Here is a 17,366-nt window from a genome sequence, read left to right as displayed (position 1 = left end):
GTATACTTGGCCAATAAAGTTTGATTCTGATTCTGATTAACATATTTGCAGCTCATACCAGCTGTCAGCACGGTGGTGGAGGGGTGATGATTTGGGCTTGTTATGCAGCCACAGGACCTAAGCACCTTGCAGTCCATGAGTCGACCATGAACTCCTCTGTATACCAAAGTATTCTAGTCAAGTTTGAGGCCATCTGTCCTACAGCTAAAGCTTGGTCCAAATTGAGTATTGCAACAGGACTGTGATCCCAAGCACAGCAGCTAATCTACAACAGAATGGCTGAAAAAGAAAAGAATCGGCGATGCAGTGGTCCAATCAAAGTCCAGACTTTAACCTGACTGAAATGTTGGGGTGGGACTTTTAAAAAAAGGTGTCCATATATCAATGCCTGCAAACCTCAATGAACTGAAGCATCCTTGTGATGAAGAGCGAGCCAAGATTTTGTCCACAATGATGTGAGAAACTGATAAAGTTATTGCTGCTTCAGGTGGTCCTGCAAGCTATTGAATCATGAGGTGTACTTATTTTTTTCACAGGACAAAAAATCCTGTGAAAACATTCTTATTCACAACTGTAGATGTGTCATTTTTCAAGAGTGTGGCTGTCACGTGTACAACAACACAAGTGGCACATGGAAGGCAGTGAAGCTCATCCTCTTCAATCTCAGCCTTCCGATCTCTTCCCGCTTCATGATTTTTTCGTTTTTTTTTCTGTTCCTTGCCATTTGCCCCCAGTCACTTCACATAAGGATGGAATTTCTGTTTCTCTCCTGCAGTTTTTGCTTTCTGCATCTCAATCCCCACCACCCCTGTGTCACATGGCTTTTGATTGTGTATGACTCATTCCACATCCAGATGCATGACCCAGAAAACTATTTTTAAAGCATATCGCATGTCAAGATGATGATATATTTTTACTCCCGGTTTTTGTAATGTATAACACTTTCTGTTGCTAGAATTTGCTTATGGGACACTTTTTTTACAGCATTATTTTTTGAGCCGCAAACTTTACAAATGCTTTGGTCTTATTTCGCCAAAAATATGAGTCAACAAATGTGTGGAGACAAGCCACACCCTGGATTTCTCACAGCTGACATCCTCAGCGATTTGCAGTATGTGAAACCTTGCATGGTTATGTGTTAGTGTGTTTGCACACCTGCAATAAAGAGATATCTTTTCACTTTCCATTCTTCATCACTAAAACATGCAAATTCATGTGAGCCAGCAGTTTGATGCATCACTTGCATGCCTATACCAGAAAGAAGACTTAAAATAAAGCATACCTCATGTTTCATACACTAAAAAAAACCCACACATTTTTATCTCAGGAGCAGATTTTCATGTGAGCCACATAACCCCTCCCCTTCCTTTTCTTTGCTGCCAATCTGAATATTAATAGATTTTTTAAAAAAAAGACCATTTGTGATCATTTTCCAGTCATTTTGTCTTCCAGGCCAAAAACTTTAAGAATGTAAGAAAACGTTTGGTGTGAATCGAGGAAAAAAGAAATAACTTGACTCTGCTCTTCAGCCTTTCAGCGTGCACCACAAGAATACCAAATGACCCAAATAAAATTACTATTCTGTTTCTGTTTTTTATTTCTTTAATCATGGATCCTCTTTTTGAATGGGCAGACACACAGAGGACAACAAAAAATATTGCAAATTTGAGACAAATGCTACCCCAACTGGAGGCAAAGAAACTGGTCACAAAAATGTAAACATTTACTTTTCTGCATACAAAATGTAAAGTAATGCTGTAGAACAGCTGGAGCGGCAGCCTGTGATATATATGTGATGTAAGTGTCCATATTTAAATAATATTAAAAGTCTGCTTTCATCAAACATGTGATGGGACCTGTTTTAAACACTATTAAAGTCCATTTTAATGAGTCACCGTTACTCAAACTATAAAACATTTAATCACAGGTTATGCTGTAATTACGCTGCACCACCCCAAAGTGAGTGAAAGTGAAAACGAATGTTGGCAGAGCAAACACAGAGGTAATTTCCATTGCTTTTAAAAAGAAAATATGATGTTAAATCAGCATGTTAGTTTTGAAAAACACACGACAGTCATCCAGTTAGCTTTTCTTTCGCTTTATCTGCTGTATATGTGCAGCACAGTAAATGAAAGACCTGATGTAAGACCAGGGTCAGCAATTTATGCTGTTAATAAAAAAAAAAATACAGATTTTAAAATACAATCGTCAGAAACACAATTTTGTTTTTGTTTTTGTTTTTTTTTACAAAACACTCATTCAGCTGTGAGGCCCAGAGGTTGTCAAAGTGCTGTTATAGTTACAGTAAAGTCAGTGAACAAGTGTGTGAAGTTTGATGGCTCTAGCTTGAACAGCAACATCTATGGTGTGAATTTGAACATCGCAGATAAGATCACGCGAGATATTCTCGACTTTTTCTTCAAAACAGCAGAGCTAGAAATGAGCGATGCAAAACGAGGAGTCAAGAAAGAGGTAACAACACTTTTGGTATGAAGCTGGCACAGGAGAGGTTTCACACTTAAACTTTCCTTTTCTTTGACCTAATACAGTAACATTAAAATGACACGATGACCGAGGGTACGGCATCAGCTGGCGCTGTTACGTTCCTGCACCGGAGCGGTCACGCTTCCTCTTTTGCTTTGTGCTGCAGTCTTGTTCACTTTGCCCTTCATGCCCTTAAGATTGTACAGCCTGCTGAGAGTGAAACCAAATGGATTCATTCCTTCCTGTCCATGTGCCTCCTGTGCTGATGCTGTCTGTGCTGCTGGAGCCTGGGTTTGCTGGCTGTGGGAGACCTGCTTCCACCCAGCTACAAACCCCATGGGACCCGCAGCCCCTAGCTGGGGTGGTGTGGTTGGCGGTTTGTGAGGAGATGACATAGTATCCGAGAAATTTTGACTATGTTGAAGCACTTTGCTTTCTGTCTGGTTCCGCTGACATTTCCCCCAAGGAAGCGGCCCCAAAGACTGCATGTCTAATGTGTTTTGAGGGGACACTGGCGGTCTGGAAGGGGAGGAGGACCCACTACGCTGCTGAACTCTCTGAGGTTTGGGAGGAGAGTGTGAAAGCTGCAGGAAAAAAAAAAAAAAACAATAAAAAACAAGAGATGCCTGAAACAGTTTCTCATATTTATTCTATTATATGTGGGGCAACTTATCTATAATGCAGTGTAGAATTCTTAAACTCACACATGCATTAGCAAGCGTCACAAAAGCTTTGTTGCAAATGGAAAAGAGAGGGTGCAAATCTGTGTTATTTTCACTTTCATTAATATTACATGAGTGAAATGAGTTAAAACATGCAAACAACACCACTCTGACTCAGACTGACTATTGTGAGATGAAAGGCAGTGGATTCAGGGCAAGAGAGAGTGAGTTAAACAGCAATAAATGTGAAACTATTAATCTTTTAACCCTTCTTTAATACTGTATCAGTGTGAACACGCATGGCACTTCATTTTTAAAAACGCCACCTTTATTCACACTCAGCGTTCAATAATGAACAAGCATTGTTGTGTTTCAGCTTAGTGCTGCTCTGCTGGTGCGTAACTAACAGATCAACATGCAAACAGAGAGAGAGAGAAGGCCAAGGAGCCCTTCTTAAGGAAGGGAAACAAGGAGAAACTACACAACAGTGAAAATCAGTGGCAACAGGTGTTAGGGAGTGATGAATCCAACACTGTAAAGAAAGAAGGAGTGGCTCAAGAGTTTTGCACAATACTGTGTGTTATGAAAACTTTCACATTTAATTTTACTAAACTTTTGTGAACCTTGATTTTTTTTTTTTTTTTTTAAACTGCTCATAAGGGATAAAAAGAGACTTTGAGAAATGCGCTATTTCAGCTTGTTACAAACTCGACTCATGTCAGGCTTCTTTATATAGCACATTTCATATGACAGGCGTAGACAGTAATGTGCTTCAAAAAAGGAGGGAAAAAAGGGCATTATACATGAGAAGGTATCACTCTAGAGGATGAAAAATACAGGAATAACCATAATAACAGTGATCCTGAAATAAAAGTTTTGCCCACTGATCACACAAAAAGAGAGATGCGTTTAGTCTCCTTTCAAAAGAAGACGCTGGTGTAGAAGTAGTAGCTTAGAGTGGGACCATAAAACCAAATGATGATTTAAAATTTAGAAGTGAACAGCGTGTAAAGAGGCTCTCATTCATCGACTTAAAGGCAGCAAGAAGCACTGCAAAAGATATTATTTGACTTGGAGGTGAAGAAATAAGAAGGATGTTTAAAAAAAAAAATTAAACCTTTTGGTTTTATTTAAGACTCTGCCTGCAGCATTGTGAATACATTTATTTAACACCTGCTTTATCGCAGCAGGAAAAGTGTAATACTTTCTATTGAAAATAAAAGCATTAAAAAAAAAAGACTATTCAGAGTCTGAGACAGGAAGCATCTATAACTGCAGATTTGTTTTCTTTCAGATGATAAAAGGCAGGCTTGGAGATATTGGACACGTGCTTCTACAAGCTAAGATCACACCCACATTTTTTTGGCATTCTCAAAGTGTTTTTCCATCAGGGAAGTTAACAAGGAGTCAAGGCTTGGGATCTACTAAAAAAAACATTTTGCCCTCATTTAGTTATAAAATACATTTGGGCATCCATGAATACACACTGGTGAGGTTCTTCGTGGGATTTAGGATGTTGGCAGATACAGATCTGTTTACCAAGAGTCAGATGAGAAGCTTGATACCACTTTCATGTTTGAATACAAAATAGTTTCAGCTGCTTAGCTTAGCTTAGTACAGAAACTGGAAACACGGTGATACAACTACAACTAGCCCAAAGATAAATAAATGTGCCCAGCAGGGCTTCTCAAGGTCATCAGCTGAGCTAGTATATGTTGTTTTAATGGCGTTTATCAGAGAGACACCTAAAGGAGAGAAAATGCGTTATCTTCATTTCAATTAATAAATGGCATTTTGTTTTTTTGTGATGAAAACTAGCAAAATAAAGAAACATGGTGGCTTTAAATGTTATTTTGACTGGTGCTCATACCTTCTGCCCCTCTGTCTTTCTGGATGACTGAGGGCTCTCTCTCCTGTCTGTACCCCTGTGTCTTATTTCCACCTGGTTTGAGGCCTTCTCCATCCCTGAAGACTCTTTGTCCAGTCTCCCTCCTTCAGAAGAAACTGTTGCCGGCTTAAGGTCACCTGTGGACGATTGCTTTGTCTTTTTTCTCTTTTTGGTTGACTCTCCTGCAGTCGTTCCTCCATCAACCAGTCTGTCTGCAGCTGATTGGCTCAGCGTCACCTTTCTCGCAGGTGCCTGGACCTCTCTGCCTTTTCCTCCTGTTTCGGGAGAATCTGCATCTCGCTTAAAACAGTCCACTATTCTGTTAGTTTCCTCGCTGCCTCTCCGCAGGGACTCTTGCTCTTCCCTCCTCTCAGCACCACTCAGTTTCCTCCCGTGTTTGTCCCCTTCACTCCCATTTTCTTCATTTGTGGTGTTCTCCACCTCCCTCATTTTCACTTTCTTCCCGAGTAAAGAGGAAGAGGAGACTCTAGAAGGCCCAGTTAAGGTCTGTGTTTCACTGTGTTTACTACCTAATGCAGGATCCCCAGAGCTGTAATTTATGTATGCAGGACTGATGCCAGTGGCAGGAGCATTCAGAATGTTTGTGTGTGTGAAGCTAACATGATCGTCTATCGTATCATGGTTACAATAAGCCATATGGTCAAAAACAGGCTCATTAAAAGGCAAATCACTACATTCATAATACTCATCAGAGGTGGCGGAGAGAGTGGAGTCCTCTCTCGAGGAGATATAACCATCACAAACGTCAGAGGTAGGCGTTCGGAAGTCTGATGCGTGTGATGGTGAATCCAGGGTGGGTGTGAGAGGAGGAAATCCATCAGGAGTGGGAGTTTGTACTGTGAGCAACTGCGATTTGCACTCAGGTGTTTGTGAACGGAAGTCTGGCAGGTGTGTTTCGGTGAGGTGTAAACGCAGGGCTTTCTCAGGCGTGTGCGTGCCTACTCGTGCTGTAGGAATTTGCTCTTGAAAGGTGCCGTGCGTGTTATGCTTTGTAGTATTTAGCATACTGTCTGTACAGTCTTCACGTGTGAATTTTGCTTGTTTATCTTGCTGACTGCGCATGTCTGCAGCAGATGTGTGTCCGCCATCGCCAGATACGTGCAGGCGGCTTGAGGTACAGAACACCGGAGCTTTCAGAGCCTCTAGCTGACCCATATCCTGTGGAGTCAATTTAGAATATGATATCTTCTGTGGTTCATGTGCTTTTGCGAGAAACGTTCTGCACTTTGTCACATTTTCATCTTGCTGGTTTGGAACGTCATCAAATTCAGAGCCTGTCAGAGTTCTTTCAGGGCCCGTTGTATCTGCCTGTATTGCGGCTACACAGTCTATGTCCATCTTCTCAGTAATCCTGCAATCTTTTGAAATCTTGAGGTCAACATCTTTTGGAATTTCCAGACTGGCTGCCTTTGGTGCATCATTAATCAAAACATCTGACTCCGCTTGTAGTTGGTTTCCAGTGACCATTTGGGATCCCGCTCCATCATCAGCTCGCCCATCTGCTTCCATACTCGTCTCTTGGGATTCAGAGGCTTGCTTTGGAGTTTCTTTATGATTTCCTGTGTTCTCAGTGTCCTTTTGTGCCCCTGTCTTACTGGCACTGTCGTCCTGCAGCTCAGGGATAGTTTGGCACTCTTTCACCAGAAATGTCTGCTCAACAGTTGCTACATCAAGCGCACTGTGGGCCAATAGTTGCCCTGTGCTGGCCTTGGGCTTCTTAACAAGACATATCTCTGGCAGCTTCTGCCCATTGCCGATGTTGCTGTCACTGATAACTAGGTGGACAGTACGAGGTTTAGGGACGGGAGGAGCTGGGGTCAAAGAAGAGGATGCAGGGAGAGGAGGATTTAGTGTCGTAAAGGAAGAAGTAAGAGGAGGAAGGGAAGATGAGCTGGTGGAGGGAACAGAAGCACTAGTAGATGTGCTTGAGTGCACTGTAGTAACAGGGATGTGGTTATTTTTAGACTGCGTGGCAGAAACCGGGGAGGTGGAAATGTTGCTGTGGATAGGTGGAGTCTGGATGTTAGAAGCCACTTCAGTAGAGATTTGTGGTTGCTTGTGAACAGCTTGTGTGTGTGAATCTGCATGTGATGGTGCAGTCTTTTCTTTTGTGTCTTGTTCTGTGTTTAATTCCGGGGAGTCAGGAAGCTGAGAGGCGTGTGTGCCGTTCAGCATCGGGGTGTCTGCCCTGTACACAACATAACTTTGTGTGTTTAAACTACTTGCAGGTACTGCTTCTTTTTCAGTGTTTAAATTTGGGAGCGAGTCTGACTCAGCGTGACTGTTTGTGGAGACGGGTTGTGCCTTGTGGGAAGTCTTCCCCTCTTTAGGAGCGGATGTGTTGCTGCTGGATTGGGGAAGTTCATGTGCACTAACAGGAGCTGTATCAAGGCCTGTGTTTGGGTTAGTGGCTGTGTCTGAATCATATTTATTCCCCACGCTGACAGAATTAGCTGTGTCTGTATCCAGGTCAGACGTTTGCCCAGATGCAGGTGATTTCTGTTCAGATGCCTCTTCTTTACTTTTGACATCACTGAGTTGTGCTTCCTGGGCTTTGACTGTGACCTCATCAGCCTTGGATTTATCTTGTGCTGGCTGGAGAGTATTCACCTCCTCTTGTTTAGGAGTTAGCTGTGTGGGATTGGCAACTTCTGGCTGGGTTTCCTTTACTTTGCTGAAAGGACTGCTAAACCTGATCGCCTGGCTGGTTTCAAACCTCTCTGAACGCTGCAAGTGGACTTGAGTCGGTTTGTTGGCATCCCGAATGTTAATGAACCCTATTACATCACTTGGGGGGTCAGGTTCCGGCCATGTGGGTAGGTATGCGATTAAGCATGCTTTTTCTAGATTTGTTAGTCCAGGATGGAGCGGAGGAGCTTCCTGAATGGCCTCGTTACTCGCCTTACCTCGCCTCTTCTTCTTGGAGTTTTCTGGATTTTGGGGTTCTTTGGGGCTTTCTTGGTTAACAGGGGTGGGTGTGGGGCTGGGGTTGGTCAAAGCAACCAGGGCATATTTGGGGTTGTACAGCTTCCTCGCGACAGCAGCAGAAAGGGGCGCCACAGTGGCTGGCTGCGGGAGGGGCTCCGGCTCAGGCTCAGGCTCTGTGACGATCTGTCGGAGGTCAACAGAACTGGAGGTCACATAGAGGAGGCGAAACAGTTGGTCGAAGCCATCCACAGCCTGGCCCGTGACCACCGTGATGAGATTCCTATCCAGACGCGAGGCCATCCAAGTAAAACTATTCAAAAAGTAAATGCATAAATAAATAAACAATGCAAATTTAGACTCATTTTAACTGCACCACGATACCCCAAAACAAACTGCACTTGAGGCCAAGTAATGAGTGAGCAACTGTACGTTATGAGTATATTAATCTTGTAGACCGTAAACATTTAGAACCTGTTGGTCTGCTATGCAGAGAATGCAATGTTTATTTATTTCTCATGCCAAGTTGTCAGTTACAAAAGCAGGTGGGGCACATGGCGATAATCTGTTTCTTTCACAGTCTGCCTCCTTCTCACACGCATAATGTACACTGACCTGTATGAGCCAGACACAGCTTTGTCTCCATCAATGAACATGAATTTGTGACCCATTCGCCCTCTGACCTTGGTGCAGGACCTCGTGTAGAACTCTGCTCCTCCTGTGCAGCGTACACGAAGGTGCTGAAACACAAATACACACTCAATTTATCATATTTCTCCCTATTAAAGACCCAGAAGTGCTTTTATTGCTGCATTATATACTAAAGGGCTGCAAAAAAAGTGTGACCAGACAGTGATTCACATTATGTCAGCCAAATATTTGCAGCTGAAATGTAGCCAATGTAGACTTTTTTGTAACCCGCAACTGCTTGTCAGGAATTTTTGCACTTCATAATAATCCCTAAAACATACGTACAGTGTTAGCAGTACTTACTGTGATTAAGCTAAAGTAGTTGCTCCACATGCTCAAATGTCTGAGCAATCACACAAACTACATCCAGTGTAAACACTCTGATTAAATCTTACATAACCAACATTATAATCTCTGTCTTGTCTTTACTTGATTTGAGAGCCAATATTCGCTGCCCGTGTTGGAAAATGTTTTCTGTCTGCCTTCACTCCCCACGTGCATCAGTGAGCCTTGGCTGCCCATGACCCTATCACTGGTTCACCTCTGTTTCTTCCTCGAAGCCCTTTTGATACATACTGATGTCTGCACACCGGGAACACCCCACAAGAGCTGCGGTTTTGGAGATGCTCTGATCCAGTCGTCTAGCCCATCAGAATTTGGCCTTTGCTAAACTCATTACTCCTTACACTCCCATTTTTCCTGCTTCTAACGCGTCAACTTTGAGAAAAAAATGTTCAATTGCTCCCTAATATATCCCACCCACTAACAGGTGCCATAAAGAAGAGTTAATCAGTGTTATTCACTTCACCAGTCAGTGATCATAATGTTATGCCTTATCAGTGTATGTGTATATATACACACACACTTCAGTGGTGACTCAAACTGCTCACCACTGATCCTACTGAGCTAATTGGCATCACATTTAATTAATATCATTCCTGACTTTATGATGCTGACATTGCTGACACCAAAGGGGAAAACCGTAAGAGTCCATGCAACAAATTAAACAGAACTGAGGTATACAAAACTCTAAAGGTTTTGGTGATACTAGTCTCTGCACATGGAGAAGATGCCGCATGGAAGTCTCTTCACAACCGTGTACTAACCATACTAGCTGCCTTTGTTTAAAAAGAAAAAACTAAGACAAATGCATTTAATTCCTTCATTCTATATTTCTCACTTTGTAAGAGATGGTCTGACACGACCTCTGTTCTACATGAAACAATGTTGACATCTGTACGTGTACGCTTCATTTTTGCCATCATGTAAATCATGTTTGCTGGGATGCTGCAGCATAGTTTGCATTACTCGCTACACAAAAGTTCTCATGCTAAGTTTAACATCCACACTGAAATCTGAGACTCCTTTCTGTTCAAATATCTGGTGTCTGGGACACGGTGAGCCCGTGGGCTGTAATGCACGCTATGACACTGAGCCAACCTGGAAACAGGGTTGCTACGTTATCACTTAACGAGCAGATATAATGACACGTCTGTGTGTGGAATCTAACAGCAAACTGCTGGTTTACGCTAAATAATGAGTTAAACAAATTAGCATTTCTTCCAGCTAACGCCGGTAACTGATGAATCCTGACATACATGATCATCTACTGTACGCCCCAGTGCAGCAAAGTAAGAAGCTAAAGCAACAGATATCACCTAAGCCTATGCAGTCACTGTGCACATAAGTGTGCAAATATAACCTCTATGAAAAGCCTGTTCATAACTATACACCAAACATACTGTATATTATATTATTATGTTGCAATGCTTATGTTTAACAACTATAAGGTTCGTGATAATAACTGAATGGTGCAACGCAGGATTTGCAGTCATAAACTGATATCATAAAGTCTGACTCACTCCGACTTTACATTGTTAAATGTTGCAAATATTTTTATGGGGACTGAATAATAAAGTCTATATAAACCCCACAGTACGAAAAGCTGCACATATACAGAAGTTAGCAAGCCAACAAACATGTACTGTTTCAATGTCTCCGCTACATGCATCCAATAGACAACACACACACTTTTTTTTGTTGGGTATTTGATGATTGATATTTGCACTGTGAGCTTCAGTAACACATAATTAGGATGTAGTACTGATTAGCTCTGGAAAAATGGTAGAAAGGTGTGCGGTGCTTCTTGGTCCTCACTCAGTCGTAAACATATGTAAGCTCTATAAGCCCAGTAAGGTGCGTAACAGACCCTCGAGTCACCTTGACACACCAGTACTTTGGTTGATGTAAGCGTAGACTTACGCTGTCTGATCTGGGGATTTTCAGCCGGGCCTTCAGGATGTCTCGACAACTTTTGAGCGCCGAGTCTGTCTGAAAATCGATGCAGCCAAAACATTAAGCACTTTCTTCCTGATACAGCAGCTTCTTTTTTTTTCCTGGCATGCTTTGTCTCACAGTAGAAACACTTGTTTTCCTCATTCCTTTGGGCACACCCTAAACTTTCACCTTTCCTCAGTCCATTCCTGTGGTTAACTGATTAAATAAATGAGCAAAATGCATTAATGTGTGTATTTGGCCCCAACTCTGTGTTGATGAGCATTTAAGCTGTCATTCAATGTATTTTATGTGGAAATAAAACCACTGCAGAGTGCATTGTAGTTTCAACAGACAGCAATGTCTCTGTACTGTGAATGTGCACAGTTTGTTAAACTACTTAAAGTGAGCTCTGTCAGGTTGAAGAGTGGCAGCTGGAGATTTTCCTAGAAACCTCCTTGAATAACTAATGAGTAAGAAGAATTTGCTACCTTATTGCCTACTGAGGTGCCAGATTCTTTTTACTCTCACTCACACAGCAACTTATCGCACCACCCATCTGCTCCTCCTCCCATCCTGCCCATCCACCCCTCCACCCTCTGCATCTTGTCACTTACAGCTTGCAGTAAATTCCCAAGCTATCACCTGTTTCCTGCCAGTCACCCTCTCACTCTTCTTCCTGACAGACTTGTCGCTTTTGGAGATTTTGGGTTAGCTGCTCATTGTTGCTCTTCCCTCGTCTCCTGGCCTATCAGATTTTCCACAGAGATGAGCATCTATTCGAGACACACTGGTGCACAGAGGACCATTAATGTCATAAATGGCTATGTAGTTTTCCTTGGTGTAATAAGCTCTGCTCCAAAGGCTGCCTGCCTGTATAAAAGCAGCAGTATAGGACACATCAGGGAGAGAGCCCCCCCAGTGCTCTTCACAGCAGAACCTAACTAAGAAAAAAAAAAGCATGCCAGCTGTCAAACAAACATCATCGTGTGCTACTAAAATATTGGATCCATCTCTGAACAACACAGTCTTTTACTAGCTGCAGAGTCGCTGTGGATTAAACAGAATGGCAGCTTTGCATGTCATTTTAAAACTCTCTCTCAGGTGTACAATACCTGAGGCGCTGTTGGCTAAAACCAGAGAGTGACCAACCCGAAGGAGATGCTCTTGCCTCTCCATAAATATTAGAAGAAACCGTGGCTCTGAATGTCTTTTCTTAATACGGAGCCAGTGTGCTATCAAATATTTAATTTAGCAGGCCAGCTTCAGACTAAGTGTGTACTGTGAAGCAGTGTAGTTGCTAAAGAGAGATTCTCAGTGCTTACAAATCTTGCCCTAAACCAAAAAAAGAAAGAAAGAAAGAAAAAGGACTGCCTCAGTACAACATAATGAAATGCCATTTAATTTTAAAGGGAAGCAAATGGAATGGGTATGAGACAGACAGAAAACCTTACTATACTGGGCAGCCACTTACACTTATCATTATCGTGTCATGTGCTTATGTCTATAATGCAAACACTGCTGCTAGTCTGTGGAGCTTTCTTGCCTTTGTGTTAGCAATTCAAATCCAGATGGTTGTGAAAGTCTGTCAAGTGTTTGTGTTTAACTTTAGTTACTCCAAGGCATAAAGTGGCAAGTGTGGCTGTGTGTGTCTTTCCTAATCTGCGTGATCCTTATGCGTGCGTGCCACTTTGGATATTTTGATTCTTATCCATAACACATTGCCAAATTATTTCTGCTGCATTACAGGGATTCCCAAAGACACAGCCCGAGTCAATAAGGTATGACTAATGCTACAGACGATATGGCCTCCACAGAGGTGATGGAGTAGGTATGATTACCTGAAGCTAGAGAACAAAGACAGCCTACATCCATATCCTTTATTTATCCAGGTGAAAAAAAAAAAGTCTCATTGAGATTAAAGATCTCTTTTTGAAGAGAAACTTGGCCAAGAGGGGAGCAGAACTGCAACAAATACAACTGACATTCAGTCGAGGTGAGTGAGCACAAACCTCTGGCCCGTATCTCATAGCATCCATTATCAAGAACAAGAGCAACTTCAAAAGCAATCACAATGAGCGAGACCATTTTCTCAATCCTTTACAATGGCTTTAAAGTCTGCCATAGTTCTGACTATTTCAGGTCCGTCTGTAGATTATTACAGGAAACAGGCCCTGTTCCCCCCTAATTCTGTACTGACTCTGGGGACAAAAACATGTAAAATAAAAGCATATTTGCAACAGTCTGTCTGTCAACCACCTTAAAAAACTGTGTCCAAATGCAACAATAGCACCATCTAATACTGTCTAAGCTATTACAAGACACTACCCAGTGGAGTAATATGTGACACCACAAATCATACACAACTAGACTTTAACCAATAATCTATCATAAACTGTTCTTGGGAAATGATCACACCTCACGAGAAACTGTTGTTTGTTTTGGTTGACTTGAGTTTGTTTTGGCAGCTTTATTCAAAAGATTTAGGCCCAAGAATACAGTTCACGGAAAATGCATTTTTATATTCCACGCAACTCCCTTTGTACATGTCCAAACACGACCAAGATCTGTTTTTATCTGTATTCTGATGGCAGCTAGTTAGTTGCGATATGTAACAATCAAGGTAGGCAGAACAGGATTTATCTGCATTACAGTACCAGCTGGGTGGATCTGCTGGTGTTTGTGTGAACTCTAGTGTGTGTGTGTGTGTGTGTGTGTGTGTGTGTGTGTGTGTGTGTGAGAGTGAAAGGGAGACAGAGAGGCAAAAGGGACAAAGCAGGCATGTGCTTCTGTTTATCCATGCCTAACAAAAGTCTCTTGACTTCAATTGCTTCTTTCACAAGATAATCTGTTCTTGTGTTCAACATCATCAGCGTGCAGAGTTAGTTCAGGCTCAAAACACAGCCAAAGTTTCTGTTTTGCATCAAAGGTTTCAGCACACGTGCACTTCTGACCATAGGCCAAAGAGTTTCAGTTCATCAGTGAAACATTTATCCTGTCATACTTTGACCTTACACATTCCACAATGAAATTTCACTTTCCATCTCCTTATCATTCAAGTCACAATCACCTTTTATTGCCTCGTTGGAGCGTTGAATGGTGATGCCTGTCCAACAGCGTGCTTTGGGAAAACTAAACCACTGACTTTTACGACTGTTTTTAGCTTTAGTTAGAATTTATCGTTGATAAGATTCAAATTTCTATGCAAAATGATGAAGTGGATGGTACCGGCTCACCTTGAGGTGTCCTGCATGCATGTTGGCCCTCTGACACATGGCCAAGAAATGAGGTAGTGTTGTGCTTTCCAGCAGGACGTAGACAGAAACCCTCCTTTTGAAACCAGCATCTAGCAAATCCCTGAAGATGTCCACGTCAGTGAAGACATCCATCACCACTGCGATCACCTGGAGAAACACAGACACAGAACCCAGATCAGCCTCAGATACCCCGACATAGTTCATGCATGAAAATGAGCCAAAGAATTTGTGAGCACACGCACCTTATTACAGTGTGGCAGGATAAAAGCCTCAGCCTTAGGTTACTGTGAGCATACTTTGTGTGTGCATACATTACACGTTTTTACCATTTTCTGCCAAAACAAATAAGACTCGAGTTGTTCTTCGGGTCTGAGTAAAATATGTTGTTTCCCATGCAGAGCAAAAGTTCTCCCAGCACTCACAGCTACTTGTACAACCTATAACTCATTTTCTGTCTGAAGCGCTTGAGGAAAATGATCCAAGCTCGTTTCGGGCTAATAACACGTCACTGAGAAGTGATGCCCAGAAATAAGACATGTCATAAGTTTTTGGCTCCAGATGAGTCAGTCGCATAAACAGACGCAAACACTGACTGATAGGCATGAACCCTGCAGGATACCCATGCAAAACACCCCGCCTAGCACACATACTCCAGTGCTTCTGGCATGGTTACAGCGCTTCTTCCAGCGCCTGATAATGCCCTTTAATCAAGCTGCACTTTACTCTTTATTGTCTCATTTGGTCAGCAGTCTGTACTCTGACCGTACTGACAAAATCCCATGGCTGCTCATTTAGACTCTATGCCAGAATTAGGGGTCATTCATCTCAGGACTGATTAAAGAAAAACGTTACGATGGCTGGAAACCAACATTTTCGGATCTTTACTCGGTCATTAAATGAACTCAGACGGGTAAACATAGGCCAGCTTTGTAGGATGAAGCAACACACGAGTCATCTAGAAACCATAAAGCGCATACACATAAATACTGATAAGTAAATTAAGTTGTCTAAGTTAAACACAGTGCATTTTTCTCCGGTTTTCGGATGCACTGGTCTTTTTCGTGTATTTAACGCACAATATAATAATCAAAGAGTGTCATTTGAGATGTAGAACCTGATGTGGCTGAAGCATAATGACTCCGCAGTGGCCCACCTACCTTTTGCGCCTGTGCAATCATTTTTCTGACAACCTCTTTAATGTGAGCATGACCATCCAGCGGCGGCTGCGTGTACACTGTAGTGCGCGTCACCCCCCGGTACGAACCGCTGTCGGGCCAGCCTAGGTCCATCTGCGGGATGGATGTGTCCGACAGCTCCGGCCAGTAGTGAAGTGACAGCGGGGTCTGCTCGTCTTCGACATCCTCCGAGAACAGCTCCGAGCCGGGGTCATAAGGTTCGATCGCGCCTATGAGAGTTTCCAGCTCCGGATCCGAGAGGAAACCCCGGAGGCCGCGAGCCTCCAGGTACTTCAAGAACGCCTCGCGACCATCCCGCATGAGAGCCTCCAGCGCGAGCCGCTGATCTTCACAGTAGAAGAAATCAGGCTTGGACTCGTGCGTCCGCGGGTTCACGTGGTTATCATCCAGGCACTGAAGCTGGGACAGAGCCATAGCGCAAGACCAAAATATTTCACAACAGTAAAACTTTAGTAAACCGCCAAGTTTTTACGAGAAAGTTCCCCTAAACTTCTCCAGACTTTGTGCTGAAGAAAGACGCGCATATATGTTTTAATTCCTCGTGTATATTCAATAGAGCTGAGCAGTTTAGCTCGAGGTTTGGTAAACATCTTTAATCTCGTCGCCCGTTCCAGTCGGCTCTATAGTTCCGCTGGTCGGCCATAATGCGTTAACACTGAGCCATTGTCACTAACCGGCAAGAAGGAGCGAGAGTAAATGAGTGACACGCCGCCGGCGGCACCGCCCGACAGGTGTGACCCTGACAGGCAAAACACACCTACCCACACGCTTCCAGGCTCAGGGCAGACCTTTGTCACGTGACGCGTAAGGCTTTTCAGTTTTATGAAATTTTGCGCTGCCTGCAGAAAGAAGGCCATCCATCATCTGTTCATTAAATCATTCATCTCATGTGAAAATCATCAGCAGGTCATACAAAGCTGTTTTACTTGTTCTGTCATGCTTTTTTTTTTTTTTTTTTTTTTTTAAACTTCCTGCCAGGATGGAAAAGCCCCAAGTTGTGAATTGAAAAGATCAAATTGAAGCACATAATTATTTTAAAGAAAGGCAAAAACAAGATGGAGAGATCAAAGCGGGATTAATAAGATATAAAATTACCTGGAGGGGGAACAGATGCATGCACCTTTCAGTGTTTTGTTTCTTTTCTAAATAACTACAGCATAGTCTGCTGATGTGTCTTCAACCACAAAGTGCAGCTTCTTCTCACTGGTGCACCATGTTTCTGACCTCTGCAGTCGTGTGTTGCAGCGGCACAAGATGTTGAATAAGTGTTCCAAATAAATTCCAACATATGATAATTAAAACATTTAGATTTACGCATGGCATACTTAATCACACATTACACAACGCAAGAACAAGTCTTAACAAAAACAGCATATCAAATGTACTGCCTCGGGGTTTTCAAGATACATATCGTTTATATTTTATATTTTAATTACTTGAGCTTCAACTGTCACCAGAAAGATAATACCTTACTGTCATTAGGTTAGAGTGACAGGGCAGCCTAGTTTCATCTATACAGATGCATGTGATATAATTACTGTGTAAGAAAACAAAGAGACATTGCAGTCAAAGCTGAAGGTTGACCCTGGTGTTAGTTTGCTGCAGGAACTTCACTATTACCATTTTTCTTCACCTCCAGAGAAGGGCTGATGCGGGTGCTCAATCTAGATCTCCACACACACAACACACAACACAACATCACAACATTCCCAGGCCAAAAGTTGGATCCAGTGTTGGTGGATTGGGGCTGTACTGTAAAGAATTCACCAGTGATTTGTAGATAGAGCTGCAGCATTACTACCCATAAAGATTATCCCAGCATTCACTAATTCTCAGTTCTCCAACTTGTCCAAATGTTTGGTTCTCAAAAGTTTTATTTTGTTTGAATGAACTAAGATGAGCTAAAAATGAGAGATGGATTAACTAATAACCAACTGCACCTCCATGATTTAGTAGCTTCTAGAAACCA

At 42.5% G+C, this 17,366-nt stretch overlaps 1 protein-coding gene across 2 annotated transcripts; it reads right to left on the bottom strand.

The window, feature by feature from the left end:
* Positions 1-1,613: 1,613 nt before the first annotated feature.
* Positions 1,614-16,163, bottom strand: LOC115783907 (flocculation protein FLO11-like). Of its 2 annotated transcripts, XM_030734897.1 has the most exons (6): positions 15,359-16,163; positions 14,181-14,348; positions 8,596-8,720; positions 5,899-8,293; positions 5,017-5,859; positions 1,614-3,068 (listed from the first exon to the last, which is right to left on the bottom strand). In XM_030734897.1, the coding sequence occupies exons 1-6, from the start codon at positions 15,809-15,811 to the stop codon at positions 2,586-2,588; spliced, it is 4,467 nt and encodes a 1,488-aa protein (XP_030590757.1). In that variant the 5' UTR covers positions 15,812-16,163; the 3' UTR covers positions 1,614-2,585. The 2 variants fall into 2 exon arrangements, with proteins under 2 accessions (XP_030590757.1, XP_030590756.1); XM_030734896.1 differs by having other exon boundaries at positions 5,017-8,293.
* Between the last annotated feature and the right edge of the window lie 1,203 nt (positions 16,164-17,366).

This window comes from Archocentrus centrarchus, chromosome 8 (genome assembly GCF_007364275.1).
Source record: "Archocentrus centrarchus isolate MPI-CPG fArcCen1 chromosome 8, fArcCen1, whole genome shotgun sequence".
Classification (NCBI taxonomy): Eukaryota; Metazoa; Chordata; class Actinopteri; order Cichliformes; family Cichlidae; genus Archocentrus; species Archocentrus centrarchus.
The sequence above is the reverse complement of the archived record's forward strand: the minus strand, read 5'-3'. Positions and strand labels throughout refer to the sequence as shown.

Coding starts and splice junctions, on each gene's coding strand:
- LOC115783907 (XM_030734896.1), bottom strand. CDS start 15,811: ATGGCTCTGTCCCAGCTTCAGTGCCTGGATGATAACCACGTGAACCCG. Junction 14,349..15,358: donor TGATTGCACAGGCGCAAAAG/GTAGGTGGGCCA, acceptor GTGTTTCTCCAG/GTGATCGCAGTGGTGATGGA. Junction 8,721..14,180: donor TGCATGCAGGACACCTCAAG/GTGAGCCGGTAC, acceptor TTTGTGTTTCAG/CACCTTCGTGTACGCTGCAC.